This window comes from Tachysurus fulvidraco, chromosome 12 (assembly GCF_022655615.1).
Source record: "Tachysurus fulvidraco isolate hzauxx_2018 chromosome 12, HZAU_PFXX_2.0, whole genome shotgun sequence".
Classification (NCBI taxonomy): domain Eukaryota; kingdom Metazoa; phylum Chordata; class Actinopteri; order Siluriformes; family Bagridae; genus Tachysurus; species Tachysurus fulvidraco.
The window spans coordinates 16065520-16091154 of record NC_062529.1 but is presented as its reverse complement, the minus strand read 5'-3'; the positions used below and the strand labels follow the sequence as shown (position 1 = coordinate 16091154).

The 25635-nt window shown below is 37.6% G+C and overlaps 1 protein-coding gene and 1 long non-coding RNA gene across 11 annotated transcripts in view; one reads left to right on the top strand and one right to left on the bottom strand.

Moving 5' to 3' along the window:
* Positions 1 to 5331: 5331 nt before the first annotated feature.
* On the bottom strand, positions 5332 to 12656 carry LOC125145996. Its single transcript, XR_007144481.1, has 2 exons — positions 11969 to 12656; positions 5332 to 7407 (listed from the first exon to the last, which is right to left on the bottom strand). It is a non-coding gene; the product is annotated as an uncharacterized LOC125145996 (long non-coding RNA).
* A 114-nt stretch (positions 12657 to 12770) lies between these two features.
* meis2a (Meis homeobox 2a) overlaps positions 12771 to 25635 on the top strand; it is a 67695-nt gene continuing 54830 nt past the window's right edge. For 5 of the 10 annotated variants that reach the window (XM_027172598.2, XM_027172599.2, XM_027172597.2 and 2 more), the window contains exons 1-8: positions 12771 to 12910; positions 13227 to 14037; positions 14518 to 14750; positions 15517 to 15658; positions 16001 to 16051; positions 16591 to 16641; positions 17319 to 17468; positions 24405 to 24519. In XM_027172598.2, the coding sequence (XP_027028399.1) occupies positions 14026 to 14037; positions 14518 to 14750; positions 15517 to 15658; positions 16001 to 16051; positions 16591 to 16641; positions 17319 to 17468; positions 24405 to 24519 (754 nt within the window). In that variant the 5' untranslated portion in view covers positions 12771 to 12910; positions 13227 to 14025. Of the gene's footprint in view, positions 12911 to 13226; positions 14038 to 14517; positions 14751 to 15516; positions 15659 to 16000; positions 16052 to 16590; positions 16642 to 17318; positions 17469 to 24362; positions 24520 to 25635 lie in introns of all 10 variants that reach the window. The other 5 variants (XM_027172595.2, XM_027172596.2, XM_027172594.2 and 2 more) reach the window with 1 other exon arrangement.

Below are 25635 nucleotides of genomic sequence, written 5' to 3'. Positions count from 1 at the left end.
TCTGAACAGCAGTGATTTTACGCTGTGTTGATTTCAGGGAAAAATACTTGAATAAAAGTGGAAAAATGCATTGCTCTGTTACTTGGCTGCTACAACAGAAAATTAATTTTCAAGTGCATAGCACATCTTTAGTTGATGGTTATTATAAGATGAGTGCCTACGGGACTTTGGGAGAATTTGGGTTGGAGTACTGAGTAGGATTTGGATATGAATGTATGGGAGATGCAATTGGAATGTGGGGAAAACATTGACATGAAAATCATGGAGTTGAGAATAGGATGTAAAAGTAGGAGTTTCACATGTGTTGACAAATATTACATAATTTCTTTTTTTCTTTTCCCATAGTTAAATACTAAAATACATTCTGACATCCTTTTAAAACCAGTATTATATGAATACATGATGTACTTCAATGTTTTGGTCAGTGTCTTTTATAACTAACCATATTTTGTTAGTTTAGAGAATTGAATTTGTTTGATACCATTTCACATGAGAAAAGTCTTTCACTGAGAACTGAAATAAAGCAAAGCAAGTGCACAATAAGTGCATGAATGAAGAAGTGTAGGAGTAGCACTTGTTTCATAAATATGTATAGGAAATATATTTATTAATTTGTTTGTTTGTTTGTTTACTACCCTGCTGTTAGAGACAATGAGGGTATGACTTGTTAATGTTGTTGTTGCTTATGTTGATGCTTATAATGTACCGTATAAATATTTATATGTATTAGTAGATGGCCATTAGTAGCACTGGCCATTACTCACTCGCAGCAGCAATTAAAATGGTGGCCGTTGAAACAGATCCTATGTGTGTGCACAGGACACTTTATTTTGGTACACAACAATAGTATATTTACATCCTAGCATTCTGCTCATTTTAGGAAACCTTGTCACCTAAATTACTTAATTTATTTTCTTTTTATAGATAGCAAGATAGAAAGCAGAGAGAGAGAGAGAGAGAGAGAGAGAGAGAGAGAGAGAGAGAGAGAGATCGAGAGAGAGATCCTTAAGGTTCGAGTGAGTTACATCACGCCACTAAAGCACCTTGAGGAAAGACATGTTGTCAGAGTGCATTAATCTTTCCACCATCTAATAGAGTTTCCTTTCATAAGCAATTTCACTCATTAGGGAGAGTGTGCACACAGAGAGGCAACCACAAATTAACAAGGTGAAAATATTCAAAGTTCATAGTAGATTAAAGACGGATTCCACCGTCCTTCTATACACAAAATTGCAACCGAGCCAGTGCTTATATCACCTGTAGATTATGTCACATTAGATTACATATTTAGAATATATAATATATTTCTAATTAATTTTAATTGATTAAAATGAATTTGTCATGCTTCTTTTTCATTTACTCTAAATAGCCTACAGGACGAGTTATTCTCTTTCACTGAGTGGATAAAATACAGCTACATCATTTCAGTGTAGTGTTTCAGAATATACTTTTATTTTCTTTACATATGTCATTGTAACTGTTGTAACAGTATCTGAAAACACTATTTTGCGATAGCTCAATCTGTTTAACACATACAATATGTGACTTCTGATTAAAATATGTTGCCAGTTTTTAGAATAATTTATTTAATTTAATATAAAAAGTTTATACTGTTTTTATAATAAATAATTGAATTTTATTCATATAATATAATATAATATAATATAATGTAATATAATATAATATATTCATAATTATTATTTTAGCAATTTTAGCTTAAATGTAGCTATTTATTTGATACATCAACTATCTTCCTAATAGCAAATAGATGAAATCATCTTATCTATTCACACTAGGTTTATTATGCATACAAAATTTACATATTAAGGTTTAACCATTTGCCAGATTTGTGCCAAATATGAATTTCAGGATTTTTCTAATCTCTAAAAATAGAATTTTCATTATTACCTACTGTATTTTCTGAGCATGCTTTGTCTATTTATTTAAAACCTAAACATTATTCCCTTATTTCAAACAATGCTAGAAACTGTTTAAATAAATCTTTCTTATTAAACAGTAAGAAGCTCAAGGTTCTTCTGTCTGATGTGTCTGTATAACCCGAGCAGGAGGTTAGCAGTATCTGTGGTTTCTCATAAAGGCCAGGCATGTGTTGGGGTTACTCTGTGGGACTCGTTAGATCACCTAGGCCTTTGAAGCCATTTATTCTGCCGCTGGCTGTGCCCTTGCTGAAGAGAGGTGCAGGCCAGTGGAGGGTCACAAACAAAACATTTTACACCTTCAGTGTAAAGAAATGTAACACACCAAACAACAGGCCTTGTTTCTGAAAGCAGTTCAGTGACCACAAAGGAAGTATGAAGGTTACGGTCTAATTTTGATCTCCACACATCCCTGTGGGTTTACAATGTTTGCTCAAAGCGAAATCCATGTCTCTGTGGAGAAATTGAGAAACTGACTACATGTGCATGATTCTTTTTTTCTTGCCATCTTCTGTAGGCAGATTTCCCCAACCTGCTCACCCACGAGAAGTCATTTTGCAGTTCAATCAGGCTTTCTAATAAACTGACCTGTGCTTTAATGACTAATTCATTGTCTCCTTTATTACCTTCATGGGCATAAACTGGATTAATGGCTTGAGCAAGGTTAAAAACAGAACCACTCTGCTTTTCCTCCATCCATTATCAATCATTCTTTAGCTTCTTCAAAGGAAAAGAGCAGCGGAAATTGAAACAAAATTAGTCAGCTCCTTGATAGCGGTAGGTGGTTGAACATCCTGTAGATAGGAAGAGAATATCCTTGGGTTTTACTATGGATTAAGCCAAAAAGCAGCTTTTTTTTTTTGCAGAGCATTGAGCTTGTAACTGCAGGTCACTAAGAGATTACCAATGTACAATAGCCATTTTAAACCCTACCACAGGTGACCAAATGTGTTTGTAATATACATAGAAACTTCATATTTTCATTCTGTGTCTTAGGATATGCATTTTCAGTACTATGTAGTTGAGTATACATCATAGATAGTGTTGAAACCTTTCCAAGAGCAGACCAAAAAAGCTTTTTTTTCTAAAGCTAGAATTTCATTCGAGCCTGAAAAGAATGCCAACTAGAACGAGCGCAAAGTTTTCTTCTCTTTAAATTCACAAGAAGACAGAGACCTGAATTTAATATTTCATCTCAACTTTTTATCTTGGTGTTTGACAGTTACTGTAGCGTCCTCTCTTTATCCAGCAACTCTACTATTTTATTCATCAATTCCTAGAAGGGAGAGAGGCACAGTAAGAAGAGTGAGAAGGAGGAAACCAATGAGAAAGGTGAGAAAGGTTAAGCCTAAATACTTTGTTTACAATCTTCTGCACTTCTTTGTGTTTGTGTGTACATATATGTGTGTATGTGTGATATATATAGGTATATATGTATATACATGTATCTCATGCAATCCATGGGCCTCCTCTCTGAGCACAGTCAATTCTGACACAGTTAATGATTCACTGTACAGCATGCCATGCCAGATGATTGGTGACAAGCAGGATGGCTGAATAGGGGAGCACCAGGCAGCTTTCTGAGGGGAGTGTCTGGGATTCTGCAACACCTTGAAGTTAGAAATTCATTATATTTAAGACAGGTATGACATCCTTCTTCAAGGAAGCAGCACCCATACGTATCGAAAGGGGATGATTTTTTGTGGTCATAGCAGGGAGGGGTAAGGGAGTACAAAGGAATGCCTGGCTGTTTTTTGGAGATGACATAAAGATAGGAAGGCAGGGAAATGGTGGCGGGAGGCTGCAAAATAATGGGTAATGGAAGAATTTAGCCTGAGGCTATATGCCTGCTTTGCCTACTTCTGTATAACTAGTATATTTATAATTCAAATACATACCTTTAATAATTAACAAACCATTGAATATTAAAGGAGAATACAAGATATCACGAAGAGACATAGTTGGGAGAGAATGCATTAAATTTAAATTCGGACTGCATGAAGGAACAAAGAGATAACGGGGCGCAAAAGTTGACAACTGTTTTCGCCAATTTTGCACTCTCAGGCAGGACGGACAAGCAGAAAATCATATGGCTTACAATTATTCTGAGCTATGCCATTTAAAATGAGGATTCACTATCATGGCACTATGAGATATGACAGCACACTGACATGCTTGTTTAATTCTGCACTATTTTTATGGTGCTATTTGCATTCACTGGACACTATTTCTGATGAGATGTATGCTTGAGCTTAGCTTGCTACACAGCAGCTAAGCAAGAAATCAACACTACACACAAAATGGTAATCAGTCTTTGTTGCTTCGTATTTCTTTTTTGGGTTGTTTGTGTATGTGTTCACTTGTGACTTGTGAGAGTTTCAGTGGCAGCATCTCTGGTTAAAATAAATAAATTTCCCAGTGTTCATAGCTTATCAAGAAGCCTGATCTGTACTGGATTTGTGATCTTTAACGTTCATGTGATATGGCATTGTGATTCAAATGATATGATGATTGGGTGATAACTGGGTGTATGCTTTCCACACGGGTAACAGTTACCCAAACAAAGTCAGAACAATTCTCAATATTTATCAAAGATATAGTGGCAGCATTAAATTGTGAGAATGACACTATTTTCCCTAATAGACTTTTGCTGATATTTTGAATGATTTTACTAGGATATATTCTAAAGCAGCCTACACAGAGCCTAGGTGTCAGACATAAGTGGTTTAGGATTGCTAATTCCCACCGATCCCACTGTGTTTCCTGTAGGTTTTGCAAATGAAATTGAGTTGAAGAGACAGTAAAATGTTGAGCATGCAGTGAGACCATACTACAGACACTGATATGTTTACCTGTAAGATTGGAATCATATAGATCATGTTTACTTATTTATTCAAAACCAATGACCAAATCTTACCTGATACTAGTTTTCTTGACATGCAAAGCAGGTAATCACACCTACAGGTTAGTGAAGGCTTGAATATATGTAATATCTTATATTTCAGATCACGTTTCACAGTAAAATAAAATTCCAATTGTTATGGCAGATTCACTATATTCTATTTCTAAATCTGTGATATGGAAAGAATGAGGCTGACTTTTACAATATGTGTTTATTTGCTCAGTATAGGACTGAACTTTTCAGTGTGTATGGGAGGCTCTGGTTTTGAAAAGCCTTTTTAGGAACGGTCCCAAAATGATACTACAAACCACTGATTCTTCATTATAAAATTCATTTTATATGATCAAATGATTTGCATCGATTTTCATGCACTTAACAAAAGCATATATATATATATATATATATATATATATATATATATATATATATATATATATATATATATATATATATATATGACAAACAAATGAATAAAATACAGATACACATGCATGTAATTCATAAAATTATTTATTTTATTGTGAACATATTTGCACATTTGTACAGAACAGTCATTACAGAACAGAGCCTACCTGTATCAGGACTCTCAGAAAACTTTCCACTCACTAACTTGGTTTTACAAAAAAAAGGGGGGGGGGTTGGGGGCAACCACTTCAGGGGAATTTTTTGCATGAAATTCTACATTTCTTAGTTCTTGCCAGTTCTTTCGTTTGTCGGCACTGTTACATCTAAAGCACAACTCTCATTTATGGAACATTCCACTCACTCAGGTGTGTGAGTGCACTCCTTCAAGGGCTGATCCACTGTCAGGCTCCATGGCACACCCGGAAATCAAACTCCTTGTGCTCTTAAGTGCCACCTTTCTAGTGTCTCCACTTGAGTCCTATCACCTTGTGACAACCTGTCAAGAGCTCAGCCACAGGCCATAATGTAAGAGAGAAGATGGGTGCCAGAATGCAGCCTGCCTGGTCATACATGGGGAAAGTTTTTTAAAACTTTAAACTTTTGAAAAGTATGAAAGACTATCAAGTATCCTGGCCATATAGATTCACATAGCCCATAGATTCATATAGATGTCAATGCCAGGCTTCTGTCTCTGAATATTCAATGTCATCTCAGTGAGCTCATCTATCAAGGAATGTTTTCTGCATGTAATAACTATTGTTATATCATTAACACCAACATGACCAGCTATCTAGTGTAACACATTTAACATTAATAAATATTTACTTTCATTTCCTAAAATCCGTCAAGGCCCAGTTTTTCAAATACACAGTAGGAAGGTAGATATCTTTGTAGATGGAAAACATTTCTTTAAGTCTATCTTGAGTAAATATAGAAAAAGAAAAGAAAAGAATACACAACCTATATTAGACTGCTATTAAAATTTCCTGGTTATAAATTAGCTTTAGTCTAGCACTAACCCTGATTTGCAATCTGAAATCCAGAAAGGCAAAATGATACTACTCTGAATATCCACCATTTTGTATCATCTTATCTATGTCCTGGACTATTTGAAGAATAGATTTCCTTCTTTGAGTTCATCCTCAGCCTCATCTAATGAGATATCAGATGCATGTGTTTAACACTGAAGTATTACACTTCTTTATGGCTCTCAATAATTAATGATCTGGCTTTTTTCTGAGTGAATATTTACATGTAAAATAGTCCTTGGAGCTGTCTGTAAGCTAGAGGGAGGGAAAGTGTATTTATAATGTTAAACTCTTACACATTCTTGGAGGCCAGATTTTGCCTCCAACCATTTCACACACCAACCACAAATGTATTTCCTTCATTGCATCATTATTTTACATCATATCATAAGATCAACAAGATCAAGCAAGTTATATATTATACAGCTACATCTAAGTAAATATTTAAAATGAAAATAGACGAAATAGTGATGTATTTTAATTTTTTTGTCCAAAGAAGCAAAACTGTGGAAGTTCAGTTTCTTCAAGAGATTTTTTTTATGTCATATCATGAGATATCAGAGAGAAAACTATTAATGCAGAATATAAAGTATTTATGAAGGGTGCAGTATCCTGAACATAATGCTTAACACTATATAGTCACTTTAATTGCAGCCTAATAGTTTTTAAATGCTGGCATTTTTTTAGACCTCTTCATATGATAATCTGAACAATTTTAACAATTACAACACATTCCTATTTAATTGATACACAGATTATGTCTTTTTTAAACTGCTATATTCACAGCATTTTAATGATATTAAAATACATTTCAGTCATCAAGCTGAAGTGAGACTCTGAGAATACGTAAGTGTGGTGCAATGCTTCTGTGTGCAAAATATTGTGGTGTGATATATGTACCAAGGAGTCTGAGCATGTTGTTATCAGAGGCTGTGTGAGTGTCCCTGTGGCAGTCGTCTCGTTGCTGTCTCCTGTGTGGATAAGTGCCTGGCTGCAAAGGGAACCCCTTTCTTTGATATTTCACTCCTCATTTGAATCAGTAGTCCCTTTATTGTGCCTTTATTTGACAATGTACGGTAATTACCTGGGTACCTTGCTTGATCGTGTGAATACTTCCAGAACCAAGGGGGAAATGCTGAGACAGGAAGAAACATGGAAAACAAAACACAGACAAACATAGCAACAGCATTTGTTTGGATAAATTTCAAATGAGCATGTGGAACACAAGCGTTTATTTTGATCTGTATGAACCAAAGACAATCACATGTTGTTCAGATGGTAAAGTGTGGTTTAAAATTTTGCACTACGGGCTGTTTGTTTAATAAATAGGGAGGTCATGAAGCATAATGGGAGATAATAGGAGTCAGTCTCTTGTATTGACTGGCCAGCCTTGGAAGGTGCAAATGAAATTTACCTCCATTTCTTCATCCAAAAAAGCAAGGACATAAAATAATATTTTTAATAGTTATATAGAATTCTGATACTGTGCATTGTAGCTTATCTTTTTCTTGATCTCCTTTTTGAAATAAATAACCTTTTTGTTCTGAATTTTGCATTAACTGCTGATAAGATTCTTATCATAAGAATATAGGTTTCAGTTATACTATCCAAATTCATTAAAGACACCCAAGGCACCAAGTGTTCTTTCTTTCTTTTTTTCTTTCTTTCTTTCTTTCTTTCTTTCTTTCTTTTTTCTTTCTTTTTTCTTTTTTTCTACAATTTTGTACACCAATCATTTTTGTAAGGAGAACATGTAATTTATTGCAGTCATGCTGTTGTCTGTCCTTTTATATGTTTGTGTGTATAAATATATTACTTTTACAAAATAATTTTTACAAAACTTTTTACATAAATTTCCACATGTTTATTCTGCAAGTATACATGATTATTTCAGTCAGGAATGTACAGATACTGACAAAGCTTAATTAATTAATAATAACCAGACATTTTGTACTAAATTTCAGTGGCACAAACTATCCTAGAGTACATTTTGGAATAAGTAATAGACACGTCATGTTTAACACTAGCTCATGCTTTATGTTTTGCTAAGAGTCGGAATGCAGTACGTCTATCCGCTATGTATATACACACTATATGCTCTGTTTTAACTAAAGCTTGCACACACTGGAGTTCAAAACAACACACACCCTGTCAAACAGAGGAGATAATACTGCGTCGCCGAGCCCGTGCGGATCTCACGTTTACGCACTGAAAATGATGGTTATTATGGCTCATGTTTCGAAAAGAAAAAATCTAATTTCAATAGTGTCCATTTCGTGTGTAAAAGGAGAGCGCGTTTAACAGAGCGCACTGAGACTGAGCCGCTGATGAAAAGGCTTAAATCCACACGGGATCAGTGTTTTGCTCTGATCAGCGGGGGAGGAAACACTTTACCGCGCCGGGGATCTGACGCAAAAATCCGCATTAAGGTCACGATGCGCTGCTCAGCTCAAATGTGGGCTAGATAAGGAGCAAGGTTCTGTGTAATAAAAGCAGACTGATATTACTGCTTTAAACACTAGTAGCTCAGTAAATGCTGTGCGACAGAAAGGGTCACCGCTGTGATGTGCTCTCTATCACGACCCCGCTTACACACTTCGGCCAATTACACGCAGTAAAGAGTGAATGCGCTCAGAGAAAATGCCTGATTATGGTCCATCCAACCCAATAACGATTTTTATAGCCACTTCTTTCCACAAATCAGCTAACAATTATTTACAGATGATTCAGCTATAACAGAAACGTATTATATGGCACCAAATTGACCGATGCGCACTAGTTAATTCAAATGTACTAATTTTGTAAAATCAAAAAATAAACATAGATTTTCAAAGCAAAACCTTATTGAGAAGATCGTAAATATTTATTTTTACAAAAGTACTTAACTAAAGTTTGCTTGCTTGCTTTTTTTCTTAACCCTAATGACCAAATAAATTTAATCCATTAAACGGTTTAAAGCGCTTTATAGGAAATTACTAAGCGTAGCCGAATTTAAATCAATTTTTGCTTCTCGAAACGAGAATTTAGCTCATTTTGATTAAAACAGAAATAATACAAACCTGAAGATGATTTAGAAATGTTTTTACTTGGGAAAGAAACACGGCAATAAAAGTATTAATGATTACTTAATAAGTAATAATACTAATATTAATAACAACAATACAGTAGTATAATAATAATAATAATAATAATAATAATAATAATAATAATAATAATAATAATAATAATAATAATAATAATAATAATAATAATATCGTTTTGTAATTTTGTGCACACTTTAGTGTAAAACACTGATTTATTTCTGAAGCACCCAAATAAAATAAACTTGAATACTGTTTCTATCTGGACCGTAAAATTCTGTTCAAAATACTACAATCGTACTATCTAATACTTCGTATTTCTGCAAAGAGGAACTGATTGTTTCTTGCAGAAATGTGAATATTCACTTTGTTTTCTTGCAAAGTAAACAGTAAGCAGTTATTGTACATTTTTATTGCACGTAATGATAAACGAAAAACGCATTTTGCCCTACATTTTTTTGGTTTGCCCTAATTTTATGAACTCTTCAAGATAACCGTTACCTATTTATCTATCATTATAAGTATACACTGGAAAATGAGAAGAAAAATGATTCATTTTATTTTGCCTTAATGTTCATTATTTTATTATTAATTGTATTCTTTTATTTTATAGTTTTTTTTGTTTTGTTTTTTTGTCTTTATCGAACTGGATTATAAAGAATTTGATTAAACTCCTATTTTAAGCGTCTGCAAATAAAACAGTTGGGTAAATGGCGGCCGCTGCGACCCGCCAGATGGCGCTAACGAGTTGCATATTTTACACAGCAGGTCAGGCTAACGACACAAAAGGATCTTTAACATTTCCATGGGAATGCCTAGGTTACAGTTTGCGCCCCCACCCTACCACACACACACACACACACACACACACACACACACACACACACACACACACACACACACACACACACACACACACACACACTTTGCCAATCCATGCACTACGAGCGAAAGGAAAATACTCCATTCAGGCTGAAGAATTTACAGTTAGCCGCGAAACTTTTGCAAGTATTTGAGTTGCACAGTCTACTTGCAGAGAAACGAGGCACATTTCACTTGAGGTCAGAGAAAGTTCAACTTGATGAGGTAATTTAGATTATTGTATGATATAAACACTAAACAAAAAGATTCTTAATAAAATTATGGATAAATATGTTATAAATATGTTTTGACATCACTCTAGTGATGACATCACTGTGTGTGTTTGTGTGTGTGTGTGCGCGCGCGTGTGTGTGAGAGCGAGAGATTTGTATTTTATTTATCCATTTATTTATATTTGTTTTTGGGAGGGTGGGGAGTCATCGAGGTTAACCTCATTGCATCCACAATATTTAAACATTATATATATATATATATATATATATATATATATATATATATATATATATATATATATATATATATATATATATATAATCAAATATTATATTTTAGCGTGTTCAATTACTCAATAGCGTGTTCGTTACTTAATATAAACTTTACTAAATTTAACTCACCCCAACATAACCCAACACTTTGCTTGGATTATTTTAAGCGCAAAAGTTTCAATCACATTTGATGTTACTAGAAAAGTTTAAAAATCGAACTAACTTAAAGTGAAGCCTTGGACTGGGACTTTGAGGCTTATTGAGAAGTACAGTTGTTTGTTAGAATAGGGAACACATGCAGGATATGAGCGGTTCCGTAGGCTCGTGATTGTCTCACTGTTTTGCTTGAAATGGATCCCATGCCCCCTAATGAATCCAAACGCAGCTGGCCATGTCCCACACGGACACCGATAGCTTTAACCCTAAACTGACCTCAATTTGACACCACAAGATGAACATTTACCGCCAGTTAATGTCCGCTTCTTCAGGAGTACAATCTGCATTTCCCCGTCAAACTGTGCATGTTTGTTTTAGCTCTCAACTGCTTTACACTCTACTGTATCCCAAAACAGCCTGAATAACAATTTTGTGATAATCTCTAAAAAAAACAACAACAAACAAACAAACAAACAAATAAACAAACAAACAAACAAATAAACAAATAAATAAATAAACAACTTAAGTGTTTCAATCTTAAAATCTCACATTACAACAGCTTAGTTATAATTGCAATTATATAATTCATTTTAGATGCTTGTAACGAAAACTCATACATTTTATTTTAGAATGTTGATACTGTTTAAGGCGTATTATTATTATTATTATTATTATTATTATTATTATTATTATTATTATTATTATTATTATTATTATTATTATTATTATTAATTGTATTTTTTTTTCTAAAAGTTTTTTTATTGTACGATTTGGAGAAGTTATAAATAAATCGTTTATAGGTTATTCTAACCACCCCTACCATTTCTAATCTGTGCCTATTTAGAGCAAACGCGTGAAAATCATTTAAGTAACATTTTCGTCTATTACGCGATGGACTGAAAAGCATCCCAAAAATGTTATGCACTCTCACATCTGATGTTAAATAGGTTTAAATTGTTTAGCAAACAAACAGCGCTGTGACCGGGCTCACCTCACTTGGCATTTAACGCGCCGATCGCATTTTCCCACCTTAATCTCACGTTTTCCTCCTGCCGTACGCTAGCATAAGCGAAGAGAAGGGATATGCACTCACCAATTTTTTTTCTCCGGGAAAAGCCCGACAGGCGTGTGTGAGAGAGTGAGGAGAGAGTGGGAGTCGGCATGCTGCCCGCTGTGTGCGTCGCAGCGCTCTGATCGCGGTGTGGAGGGAGAGAGCTGGCCGCTGGAGTTTCCCCCCTTCTATCGTGTGGAATCCGCACAGCCGACCGGCTTCCACTTTTCTCCTTTCGCTTCTCTTATCTTTATCTCACCAAACATGTTTGTTTTTGCCGAAAACATTCTGAAAACTGTTCCACAGATACTGAAAACCACACAACTGCCGCGTCTTTATGGTATTTTATTGACGGTTGTTAGCTGAATTCATTCTACACTACTAGATGAGCGGGTCTCTCTATAAGCGGTGAAATTGTTAATTCAGAAACAAAACAGGTCACGGAGCTTTAAATGTAGCCGCTTAGATGCAAAAGCCCCTATCAATAAGGCGATGATGTCACGCGCGCGGCGGTGTGTAGGCTATTGTCACTGATGTGGCTAAATATTAAAAAGGGATGGATGACCTCTTTGGGTTTTGAGCTCAAAAAAGCGCTTGGCATTAGGGAAAAGGGCCAGCAGTATTGCAATCGATGGCCCAGTCATTGCTCCTCCTCTAAACTTTCAAGCTTGCCTCGTGATTGATGATCTTTGGGGCGCTTTGATAATTGACTACTCCGAGGTAAGGCACAGATTTCTATCTTGAGATGTGATTGGACGAAAGACACATTTAAACACTTTCCCTATAAAAACATTTTTTTCCTGCATGGGAAAGTTCATTTTACTCAAAAAGGGGTGCTCAGCGTGTCCTAACAAACAAATACCTCATACTTAGAAGAGTAACTGGATATTAGGCTTTACAACAAAGTCATTTACATTGACTCGAAAACAGAAGTTATATTCTGGCGGATAGACTCGGCAAAGTGCGCAGTGTTGCGGTGGATTTGTAAGTTATGTTGCACATTTTTCTTTTTTAAATGCTTTGAATTACTGGGCAGCTTAACAGTGTGGATAGATAATCTGCGCAGGGGGAAAAATGCACGGGGAATTTTTTGTTATATTAACACGTTAAAACAAAACAATATTTTGTCTTTAAACTACTAAGGCAGTAAGTGAATTTGGCCTATAATGCTAATCTTGACAGATCTATTCTGTAGTCTAACCAGATGCCAAAGAAGTGTGGACATCGGTTAAAATGCAATGCAGATTAACGCGCAAAACGAGTTTGAGTGCTTTTTTTTTCTCTTTTCTTTTCTTCCCAGATACTTCAGTCCTCTGTGACTGTGTGTGTGCTGTTGTTGTTTGGCTCCCCCCGTGAGGAGTTGAAGCCGTCCTCTCGTGCGCGCGCCGCGTATCGCAGGGTTTGGTCTGTTCTCTGTGTGCGCCGCGGGACTGGCTGTGGCCGCGCTACTTCCGGGTTCCGTCATTCCACTGTGCGCCGCTCAGCGCTGTGAACTCACTCTGTTCTATAAGCGCGCCAGCAGCCAACCTGCCAACACTCGCTGACACTCACTCATCTCAGACCGCGCCATAGACGAATACCTGCCGAGGAAAGGAGAGATCTGCAATGGCAATCTTTTAATTTTGTCGCTGTTTTCCGTCTTCCTTTTTTCACAGCACTCATAAAACAAGAAAACGAAGCGGAGGCGTGGAGGAGCCGCGGAGTTGCTGGATGAAAACGGACTAAAAAGATTTCGTCCTCTCTTGAACATCATCACCGACCATCATTCATTCATTACCTTGACAACCTCTGGCTTTGATTGACAGCCAGAGTGGCAAAAAGCCATGAGACACGACAGTTTAGTTACATGCAGGTTGTTGATGGGCCGATTGTAACCTTCAGTTTGCTTCTTGACATTTTTTCTACTTTTTGGGGGCAAGGAGAAAAACAAGAAAAATTGCCAAACTCTTCCCGATGTCTGTGCTCGGTCTGAACTGTATTGGAGAATAGGCGAATTCACGAAGTTGGTTAAAAAGGGAATCTTACCACTAAATCACGTTCTTACAGGACTGGGATATTAAATATACGACACGTCCCGGAGTTTATTGGAGCGCAGCCTGATGGCGCAGAGGGTAGGTTTTAAATCTCTAACACTTACCTATACACATTCACTATAGGAAGGGCCGCGTGTATCGTTCTCCTCGCCACTCGGACGCTTCATTTACAAACTACTGTTATATAAGGATTGTTATTTGACGTTTTCCCCGAATCTCTCCTACTGTCCCGGTGTGACAAGCCCGCGGTGTAGCGGCGAACTCGGGAGATTTCTGCAGCACTTGTGAAGTCAGCTTTAAACTTAAAGCTCCTACCATAAGTAACACGACGCAGCACTGAACTTGAGCATGTTTCTGGTAATCCTCAAATAATTATTAGTAGCGTTTTACACTGCCGCGTTAGAAAACACGATTCCAACCGAACTCAACACTACGAGCAGAAATTTTTATTTCTTCCTTTACAACAGTTCTTTCACTTTGCTCGTGTATTTTTCATTTCGGTGGTTTGTGTGCATTTACCTATTCTTTGTACGTGACTTTCTTATGTTTTGACTCTAGTACGATGAGTTGGCCCATTATGGCGGTATGGACGGGGTCGGAGTTCCGGCTTCTATGTACGGGGACCCGCACGCGCCTCGGCCGCTGACCCAAGTGCACCATCTGAACCACGGGCCGCCGCTGCACGCGAGCCAGCACTACGGCGCACATGCCCCGCATCCCAACGTAATGCCCACCAGTATGGGCTCAGCTGTCAACGATGTTTTAAAGCGGGATAAAGATCAAATTTATGGGTGAGTGAAATATTGTTATCCCAAATTAGTGTTAGCTTCTGCGTATTTAGCTGCTTTTTTCCTGCCATTGAAAAAACAGAGTGCTTTAGTAAAGCTTTAGTAAAGCACTCGTCAGATTTAGTTTGAATTTGCGGAACAACGAAAACCGATCATTACTAACGGGGCACATTTTACTGTCTCACTACATTCAGTTAAAAGTAGATTTGTATGTAAATCCTATTAAATTTGTATTGTCCGTTTAAAGTGTGTGTTGTGTTTAGATGTCAATAAATAATAACAATATTAATAAGAAATAATGATAATATGACAATAAAGCTAACTATTGTAAAAAATAAATAATAATAATAAATAATAAAATAAAATTTTAAAAAGCCTAATTGTCAGTTCGATCTTTTATACTGAAAGTACTGGTCTATGTGCTTAGAAAACTCACTCAGGCTAAAAACAAAGTTGCGAGAATTAAAGCCGAACAAAACACTCGACAGAACAAAGATAATAAACAAACAAGCGCATTGGTTAAGACCAGATGAACTTTGTTGACTGTTTGTATCTTTGCACAATCCTGACATGAGTTTATAGGTTATTGCTCACCAGCGCGCTTCATAGCAAACGTCAAAGGCCGAATAATGGCTGCAAGTACGCGTTTAAGCTCCAGTGTAAACAGCCAGGAAAGCACGGGGAAAACTTTATCACAGCCGGTTGCGGGCGGTTACTTTGAGGGATTCTGTTTAGTCTTGTATTTACGCTCTTTTTCCCCTCTTGGCAGTCACCCGCTTTTCCCTCTGCTCGCGCTCGTGTTTGAGAAGTGCGAGCTGGCGACGTGCACGCCCAGAGAGCCCGGGGTGGCAGGAGGCGACGTCTGCTCTTCCGACTCCTTCAACGAGGACATCGCCGTGTTCGCCAAACAGGTCACTTCTCAATACCGTCTCTGACCGTTTTATTATTACTATTATTATTTTTTCCTATTATCTCACCTGACAATCAATTATAAAGTACTGAAAAATCAAGTACAGTCAACCTAACTATTCATGCGTAAATTCTATTTTGTTTCGTTATATTACTGCATGATTTTGTTTTTCTAATGCGCGTTTAATGAAATTGTTTAGAATAAATTATGGTATGTTATTATGATCATGTGTGACATATAATTAATAGTCTACAGCTGCCAGATTTATGTGTAAGACAGATAAATATAAAGGAATAAAAAATGAAGGGTGGCATGGAATTCATTGTGATTTTAATGGTTTTAGGTTCGCGCGGAAAAACCTTTATTTTCTTCAAATCCAGAGCTGGACAACTTGGTAAGCTCGTCTTGTGAACTGTTATTGTTTTCTAGTTAGCCGTTTGTTTGCTGATGTGGTGAAGAGTCCCACAGCTATTTATGTGCAGGTTAGCAAAGTAAATACGAGGGGATTTTGATTCAAAAGCACAACCCTGATGCTGGACAGCTTTCTTTGAAGTGAATAAGAGGGAAGCTCCAAGAGGTCTCGAGTGGCAGAGCATTAGGCTACCACAGGAGGCCGTGAAGGAAATCACTGATTATGCGCTACGACTCCACACTGATTCCACCAAAAGCCTAATCACGATTATCTGAAGTGGAGTGTAATTTGCTGCTATAGACTGTTGCCCTCATATCAAGCACGCAGTCGTTTCACAGTGCACACGGGCATATTACAGCACACACATGCATATGGATTTATTCTTTTTATTTCCTTTAGTGAATTATAAATAGTGTTAATTTTTTTTATCATTTTCGCCTGTTTACTAATATTGTTGTTATTTAATCAATCATTCATATTTATCAGATAAAAAACAACAACAAAATTTTTCCTTTTCGCAGATGATACAGGCTATCCAAGTATTACGGTTTCATCTTTTGGAGTTAGAAAAGGTAATATTAGTAATTCTTTATTTAATCCATTTGCATGCACAGTCGGACACGAAATCTGTAGCTTTAATTTAATTAGTTAATTCTAAGAGATTTTGGTCTTTGTGTTAGAAGAAATAAATATGGTTGTGTCCATGGTGAAAAGGCACAACGCTCATATTATTATTCTTTATATAATTTGATTTATAACTTTTCGACATTTTATTACCTATAAATGATAATGCACGGCTGTATATCAGATACTTAATAAAGTCCACAGCCGAAAGGGCGAGCGTATATGCGCATGTTTTTTGTTTTCTATTATTATTATTATTATTATTATTATTATTATTATTATTATTATTATTATTATTATTACTATTATTATTAATAATAATAATAGTAATAATAATAATAATAATAATAACTTGTTGCTCTGGTCCCCATGAGAATAATAAGCGCCGCAACAATTTCAGTATTGTTTCCTTGCATTGGCGCAATTGTGCCCCTTACTGTAGGTTATTTTTATCCTGTCTGTTAGGTTTTCCCATTATTAATGCAAAAAAAAAAAACAAAAAAAAAAAAAACAGGCACACACACACACACACACACACACACACACACACACACACACACACACACACACACACACACACACAAAACATAAAAAAATAAAATATATTCATTCCTCTCTGCTTTAGGTGCACGAGCTCTGCGATAATTTTTGCCATCGGTACATCAGTTGTTTGAAAGGAAAAATGCCAATAGATTTGGTCATAGATGAGCGGGACGGCAGCTCGAAATCGGACCACGAGGAACTTTCAGGATCTTCTACCAATTTAGCTGATCATGTAAGTAGCATGGGTTTTTATTTGCCCTTCTATATATTATTGTATGAGGATAATGCGCTGGAGTGCCATTCATTTCCCTGTACCTATAAATCGGTGCTGTTTGAGACCAACAGGCTGCTCGAAAATGCCTTGAACTAATATGGAGCCAAGTTGTTATTGTCTGACGCTGTGGCTGAACTTTCGTTCACCTTTTCCTGTGAATAGCACGGTCAGAACATTGGGAGATTTTTTTAAAGCTAAGATTTAACGTTGGATCGTGTACCAGAAGTGCAAGTTTGTAATATATAGTTGGTGTTGTATATTTTTTATATGTATGGAAGGAAGTTTGCTTGGGCCTAACTTGTAAATGCTGCTGGCCAAAGGAAAGAAGTCTGTGCTGTGCCTCGTTCTTTCCTAATAGCTGGCTTGAAAAAAAAGAAGCAATTTCCAACTCTGATTGAGTAATACTGCTATACATTTTGAACTTAGACGAATAAAAAATAATAGAATTTGCATATCAAAATAATCATTTTGACACGCGTGTCTGCTCACATTTTATGTTCTGAGTTACTAGGAGATAAAGTTAAGAAATTCTTCTCTTTTTTCGTTTGTTCCCATGTTCACACTGACCATCAGGTTCATAATGTTTGATCTGCTTCATGGTTTGGCAGCGGTCTTGATGGTAATGTCTTTAATTGTTTTTTATTGATCGCCTTGTGGTTTCCTCTCACGCTTGTGCCCAGTTTACGGCCTTTAGGCTGCGCTATATCCTGACTCCATTTATGTGCACCTGAAGTGTAGTAGCTTTGAATTTGGAAATCGATGTCGTGGTTTAAGCGCGTTTATTTGGATGTAATAAACGCAGCGCGGTGAGAAATGGTAGCGGTGTTCGAACGCACCCGTGTTAATGCGCTTTATTCCTTCAGTACAATGGAGTAAAGTAAAGTTGCCGCATCGAGGGAATGCGTAATATGTATCAACAGCAAAGGCACAAGCCTATTAGGCGCTAAAGCAGATTGGGGTGTGCTGTAAAGTCACTACACTGCATCTGTCGGTGTCTGGCGACATTTCTTTGAGTAAACACGGATTTTTTTTATATAGTTATCAGAGGTAAAAGTCGAAGGAATGATGAGGTCGATGGGTTCTAGGATGCGATTAAAGAAGCGCGATTTATAAAACTTGCATTGAGAAGTGCAGAAATGGGGCATGCTGTTGTTTATACTGAGGAGATTAGATAAACTAGACGCTTTAGCTTCACGGCGGCAGATGGCTGATAGTCTCCCTCTCTCTCTCTCCTTCTCTCACTCACACACACACACACACACACACACACACACACACACACACACACACACACACACACACACACACACACACACACACACACACACATGCGCGCGCGCGCGCCCGCACGCAGCCTGTGGCACTGGGCTACTTATTAGGATATAGTTTTGATAATTAGGAACATAGGTTTATAAGACAGATCACTCAGTCTGTGGTCATTTACACCGACCACCTCATTAGCTGTTTTAGTTCTGAGCGATTTATTTCTTTCCTTTGGCAGAAGTGACATTTTACAACTTCTAAATTGACCGCTCGGTACTATTAAACCTGAAGTTTTCATTGTGTTTAAAAGTTTTTTAAAGCTAAGACAGGCATAATACCGACATTAGTGCATGAATTGTAACAGGATCAGTTGCATGAGGATTTTTATATCGTGTAACATAATTTCCTGTATAATTTATATTAGCATAATAATATAGACACTAATTAGCATGCATCATTTCAGATTAGGATATTGATTTTTATTTCTTAAAAAAACAACAACAATGCCTTCAGGTATTATTCGCACAGTAAACAGTAGTGAAATGATAGAGAATTAATAGGAACAGTGCTCTGCTTCCTTTCACTCCATATGCACCAACACAGTTAGGAAATATTAAAACTTTATTATTATTATTATTATTATTATTATTATTATTATTATTATTATTATTATTATTATTTTAATAAAAGCAAAAATACCTAGTTTGCTTTTTGATTTATTTATTGAATTAAAAAGAGGCTATATTTTATTATTCATTCCCATTCTTTTTTAATGGTAGAGGGAAAGGCAATTTTATAGTTAGATATGCTAATTTATTTAGGTAGACTTTCTCACGTCCATTTTTCTTTGCTTTGCTATGCATTTTTAATATATAGCCCAAGGCTACATCTCATTTGGCAAAAGCTGGTTGCTGGGGATGATGAGGCTCTTCACCATGAAGAAGACAGCCTGTTGTATTAGTCGCATGCCTTCTGCAGCTCTCTCGCTCTGCCATCTACCTGACACAGGCACTAATAAGCACACTATTTTCACACCCCAGTGCTGAACTATTGTTCTGCTTAGTGGATTGTAGTGTTGTTAGCACTGATAAGGCCAATGGTAATTTCTTCAGCTTGCTTCCTGTTACTGTCCGCTGTCCAAAACACCCTAAGCAGTCTTTCTAGCACCCCAACTACTTCTCTCAAGAAAAAGGAATGTAGTCAGTTTTATAGGCTACATGAAAAGCAAATCCTTGTGAAAGGGGTAAGCCAGACTGTATCAGTAATCATACTGCTGCTATTAGTCACCAGACTTTTGTGTTTTAATTAATACAATGTAATTTCGCTCTTCTTTATGCTACATCTAATTAATATGGATGAAATGCATTAATGCTTGCTAAGTATAATCTGTGCTAATTAATTTGTCTTTGTGTCTGCTGCTAAGATTTTTTTTATTATTATAGCAGCGTTCCTTCCCATTGCTTCTGAAATCATTTCATTACCAGTGTGTAGTTAGAGATTGTTATTCACGCACGCTTGAAGTTCCCTCCATGGTCATAGTGTGTGTTAGTTCTGAAAACAACTGCATTCACATTCCTTAACATCTGCATTTCCCTCGTGTGTACTGGAGTGAATTATGTGTAGAGCAATAATATTTCAGCTCATCTCATACAGTGAATTCCAATCAATTCATAAATCAATTAAACGTGCCATACCTCTTTTTTATGGAGGCCATTTACATGGTCCTTGCTTTGTGATCGACTACTTCAGGCCTCTGTGTTTGCATACATATAGCCTACAGGGCTTCTAAAGCCAGTGAACCGTGCATTTACTTAGTTCTGGGGGTCTTCTAAATTAAGCAGCACGCGCAGACATACTCCGATAGGATTTCCCCTTTCAAGTAACGTGCTGCACGATAGCATTCACCACCCCACACAATTGTTTTGTGATGGGATGATGTCTGACTCTACATATCCTATTTGATTAGTGTTAGAGAGCTCAGGCCTGTTGGCAGGCCTCCCCTATGAGCCTCTATGAGAAGAGAGGGCTGTGTGTAACTTGTTGCTGTGTAACCTAGAATGCTATAGTCTCTTGATTTTCAAGGAGCTTTGTGTACATTATAAATAATTACACCAGGATTGCAAATCACTTCCTAAAATTTTATGATGGCTTAAAATTCATGCTTATTTTTGTGTGACCTAAAATTAATGTTTGATGTTTAGCTTCAAATCACCGATCGTACAGGACCATTTGTTAATACCTTACTTTGGAAACTGAATCATACAAATAGTCACTAATGAACCATTAGCTGTCAATTATTTGATGCTCAGTTGATACTTTATTTTTATACTTGGCAGATAATTGACGGTCTCATAAATACATTATGGTTGCAGTCAACCAGTTCCTTAACATCTTTTAAAGCACCTGTGTAATTATGTGTTAAATTCTACAAAAGTGTGCTAGAGGTTTTAAGCGTAAGATGCATTTGGAAATGTCAGGGTGTGAGGATTTATGGGGTGATATGTTTCATGTGTGTCAGCATGCTCGATGATGTAGCTGCAATTCCTTTCAGCAATAGTATGCGTCCTTTAACATAGCGCTCGTCGTTCTCAGCCTGTCCTGCCCCTACATGTATTTTTCTGTAAGTACATCAGGTTGCCTTAGAATCAACACACACTCCAGTGACAATGCTAAATCAATCTTTGAAATTTTGAGGGATATTGATAAAGGATGGTGGAGAAAGCCTGCATAGTTAGTTGAGAGGCAGGGCAGGTGTGTGTCAGTGAGAAACAGCGATAGTGACAGTATCAGACATTCTCCTGTGGCCTGTGCCTCTACAAGCTTTCCCCCATATTGTCTCCTGCTTTTATATTAATTACAAGTTGCATTATCAGCCATGAGTCGGTAACCCTGGCAAATAAAAAAGGCCGCCCCCAGAGACAGGCCGTCCTTGTATCTTATTTTCCATCTCCTCCTATTGTGCTGCACCTCTGTGTTTGCTGGCTGCCGTACCTCTCCTCCTAGTAACAGTGCTCTTTAACACAATTAGGGAAAAGCATGGAGTGAACCACGTTTGACTCCTAATTATCCCAAACTACAGGGAATAGTCACATGAGCATTTATTTTTTTTCAGAAAGATGGAGGGTGGGTGGGTGTTGGGTGTCTTCCATAGTGAGATTGACGAGGGCCGTTTGGGTGATGCTCTCGCTCTCTCTTCTTTTTTTTACAGCTTGTTTGAACTTTAATGGACTCTGGGGAGTCCTGACAACTGTTTTGTTGTGTTGCGAGGCCTGTATCTGTCGAGCAGCCCTCTGACTGTGGCACAGACAGAGGGAGGGAGGGAGGGAGAGAGAGAGAGAGAGAGAGAGAGAGAGAGAGAGAGAGAGAGAGAGAGAGAGAGAGAGAGAGAGAGAGAGAGAGAGAGAGAGAGACCACTGCATTATTCATACTAGGGGAAAAGACTGTTGCTTTAGTTCGAGAGCTGAATGAAGAAAGTTAACACAGCCTGGTATGACTGTTGTGATATTGGTTGTGTTTTTCAGGACACGCCTGGTGGAAATGTGTCTGTCTTGTTTGTTTGGGTTAAAGACCATTTGCTGTATGTGTATTGAAGACTGTTTGGTGCTTAGACGGCACAACCATGTTGCTTGTTGTCTTATTTAATTTGCTGACTTATAACAGGGCCAAGATTCTGCACTCTGTTTAACTTGTAATTATGAAAGCATCCTGTTGCACAGTTTAACAAAATATGTGTAGCAGAGCATTAGAAATATTGACATTTTACTTGCTTAAACATATGCAGTGCAACAGTTTGACGTTGAATGGTTTGGAGCGTATTTTTGAGGCCTGCCTTGCCGACAGTGGGTGTTTCACCACCAGGAAGTGGAACCCAGTCATTTTCTTTCCTTAAAACAACAAGGCCCATTCTAAGTACATAAGTCTGGCTCAACTGAACTACAATATACATAGTGACTTTTTTGCAGTCTTTACTGTCTCTCCTCTCCTTCCCTTTTTATGGCATTTGCTCCAGAGACATGATGGAAATGTTATGACCAAATTAATGACATTTTCACTGCTCTGATGTTCCTGAGAATGACTAAAAGGGTGACTTAAGATAAAGGCCATGTTTATAGAAAGTTGTCTTTTAAGAATTGTATCAGCTAAATAACCAGAAATAGATGGGTATTTTGTGTTTGACTACAAATATGTGTTACAATCAACTTTTCTTAGCTGTCTTTTCTAAAAGGTCTGAACTCTTCCTGGTGAACACCCAATGTGACCATGCCCCAGTCCTGGCATGTAGTCATTCCTCGGATGTACTACACCTTTTTTACGTGCTTCAGATTTGTGTCATCAGCTAGACACACACTTGATCACTCTCAGATTAAGAGTTCAGCTCCGACTGTAATGAGCTTACACCACATGGCAGCTTTGTATCTGCAGACACATTACAGAAATGTTTTTATTACTGAAGAGTGTGTATCTGTGAGGCTGGGTTTGCATGAAAAGGAGTGACACATGGGATAAAAGAGAGCAGAAGAGTGGGCTGAGGTTTGCGGGAAGCCTTGATGCAGGCCTGAGTTTGTTTGGCTTGGGTTCTTTTCAAAGGGGCTGCTCTGTGGCTCACAGAAACAGTCAGTCTAGTTCTCTGACTGTTTAGTTCATGCAGTGCAGGTGATATGTACTGGAAGCTGCAAATTAATCTGTGTTTTTTGTACATTCGTATATAGTGTTGGTGTGTGTGTAGGTAAGGTGGCGTGGTCAGCAAGTCCCTCTCCGGTTTGAGTGGCAGAGGAAATTCCACCTCTGGCCTGCCTTCGTTTTTTCACAGATAAAGCTTTTCCTGTACAGTACAAATCCTGTTTCCCTGTGCCGAGCACTCAGGCAGTAAGAACGACCAGGAAGGGTAAGGAGGAGAGGCCACAAAGAAATGACAAACTCGCCATTTTCCTTGCTCCTCCACCTCTCACAGTGTGTGTTTGTGTGTGTGTGTGTGTGTGTGTGTGTGTGTGTGTGTGTGTGTGTGTGTGTGTGTGTGTGTGTGTGTGTGTGTGCGTGTATGTGCCTGCATCTTTGTCCATGAGCAGTCTTTGCCAGATTAGAGAGCGACTACCTCTCATATCTTATTTTCTCTTCTGACATTGCTAAAGATAAATGGAGCTTGAGGTGTACATTGACTTTTGTGCCCTATATATTTCTCACTTGACACGGAAGTCTCAATTGGTTACGGTATAAACTAACTTGACATTTTTTCGCCACGTGTGTTTAGACAGTTCTTTTGAGCTTGCTCAGGATACGACGCTACATTAAATAAAGTGGTGATGGACTCTTAGGCTGTAATTAAGCTGTTAGGCTTGTAGTGTTTGGAGCAACTGCCTGCCAGGATAGGGTAGAAATAAATATGAGCATGGAGCTGTCGTTTTGGCATGTTTGTCTGAGTCTCTGTGATTGTCGAGAGCAAAGGAGAGCTAAAACAGGCAGACCAGAGATCTGCACAGCACTCCAGAGCCTCGCTCATGTCCCTCTCACATTTCCAGCGTGTTCATGTGGTTTTTCTCTCTCTTTCCTTCTCCATTCATTCCTGTGCTCTGCTCCTGGTTTGCGGTTTGGATGGGGAACGTGGATGGATGGATCCCTTCTGTCGGACCCCAGAACCCAGCTTCTTGGAGAGACCACGATGACGCCACCTCCACACACTCGGCAGGCACGCCAGGGCCCTCCAGCGGAGGACATGCCTCACAGAGCGGTGACAACAGCAGTGAACAAGGTGAGCATACACATGGATATATACAGTGTGCTGATACAAATATGGCATACACATATGCACATGCTGTTTGAAGCCTGATTATACACACAATCACATGCACATGCTAAATACACAAATGCAAATCTCTTTCATAATAGCGGGGTTTTTTTTGGATATTAATAAATACATGAAAGGGTGATTAATTATAAATGGTTCCTAAATTTATGGAATAAAACTAGTGAATTTTATTTTCTAGTTATAAATTTTAACATTCTAAATGTTAACATTCATTTTGGATTTTATTTACTTTCACTCCTTTAATAATTTATACTCATCATTATGGCATTTACTAGAAAATAAATTTTAATGCTCAGCATTTACACCCACTCACCCGTACAACAACAGCACACATCCACGGACTACAGCATGTTTCTAGCTTGAACCTGTAACTGTTCTGAAGCACAGAGTAACCCTTATGATTAATTGCATTTTTCTGCCAGCTCTTAGTAACGTGTAAAACATATTAACTCCGCTTAGCTCAGGAGCAATAACAGACAGGCTTGTGTTTTCATTAAGCACTGGACTGCCTGAGTCAGAGCAAGCATTCAGATGACTTTATGGCTACCCTTTTCTCCTGTCTTACACAGTGCACTCAACCAAAACGGCAGCACTAACTGGATATAAACAATTCTCTCTTCTTCTGTTCTTCATCTTTAAATGCTTTTTAGTTACTCCTAGATCTGTTAAGCCCTCACAACAATTTCTAGAAACTTCAAAAAGTTTTTTGTTGATGTACAACGAATGATGATGACCCCTTCAAACCTTCTCTATTTTGGCCAGCAAAGTGTGTGCCGTTTACACAGAATTTCATCACACACACATCAGGATTCTTTACTGTGCCTGACACTGATTTCACATCCAATCATAGTCACAGGTTTTGATGGATCTTTCTACGGCAAAGCACATTGTCCAGAGTGATGGCTGTTTTATACCCTACCCCAAACCACAGTGGCACTTTCACTACAGCTCTCTGTGGTTCACTTGTGTCAAGAGCAGTATCATCACTGCTTAACCATCTTGCTCATTAATGATGCAGCTTTTACATGTTTACCACACAGTTATAGAGGCAAAGCTAAT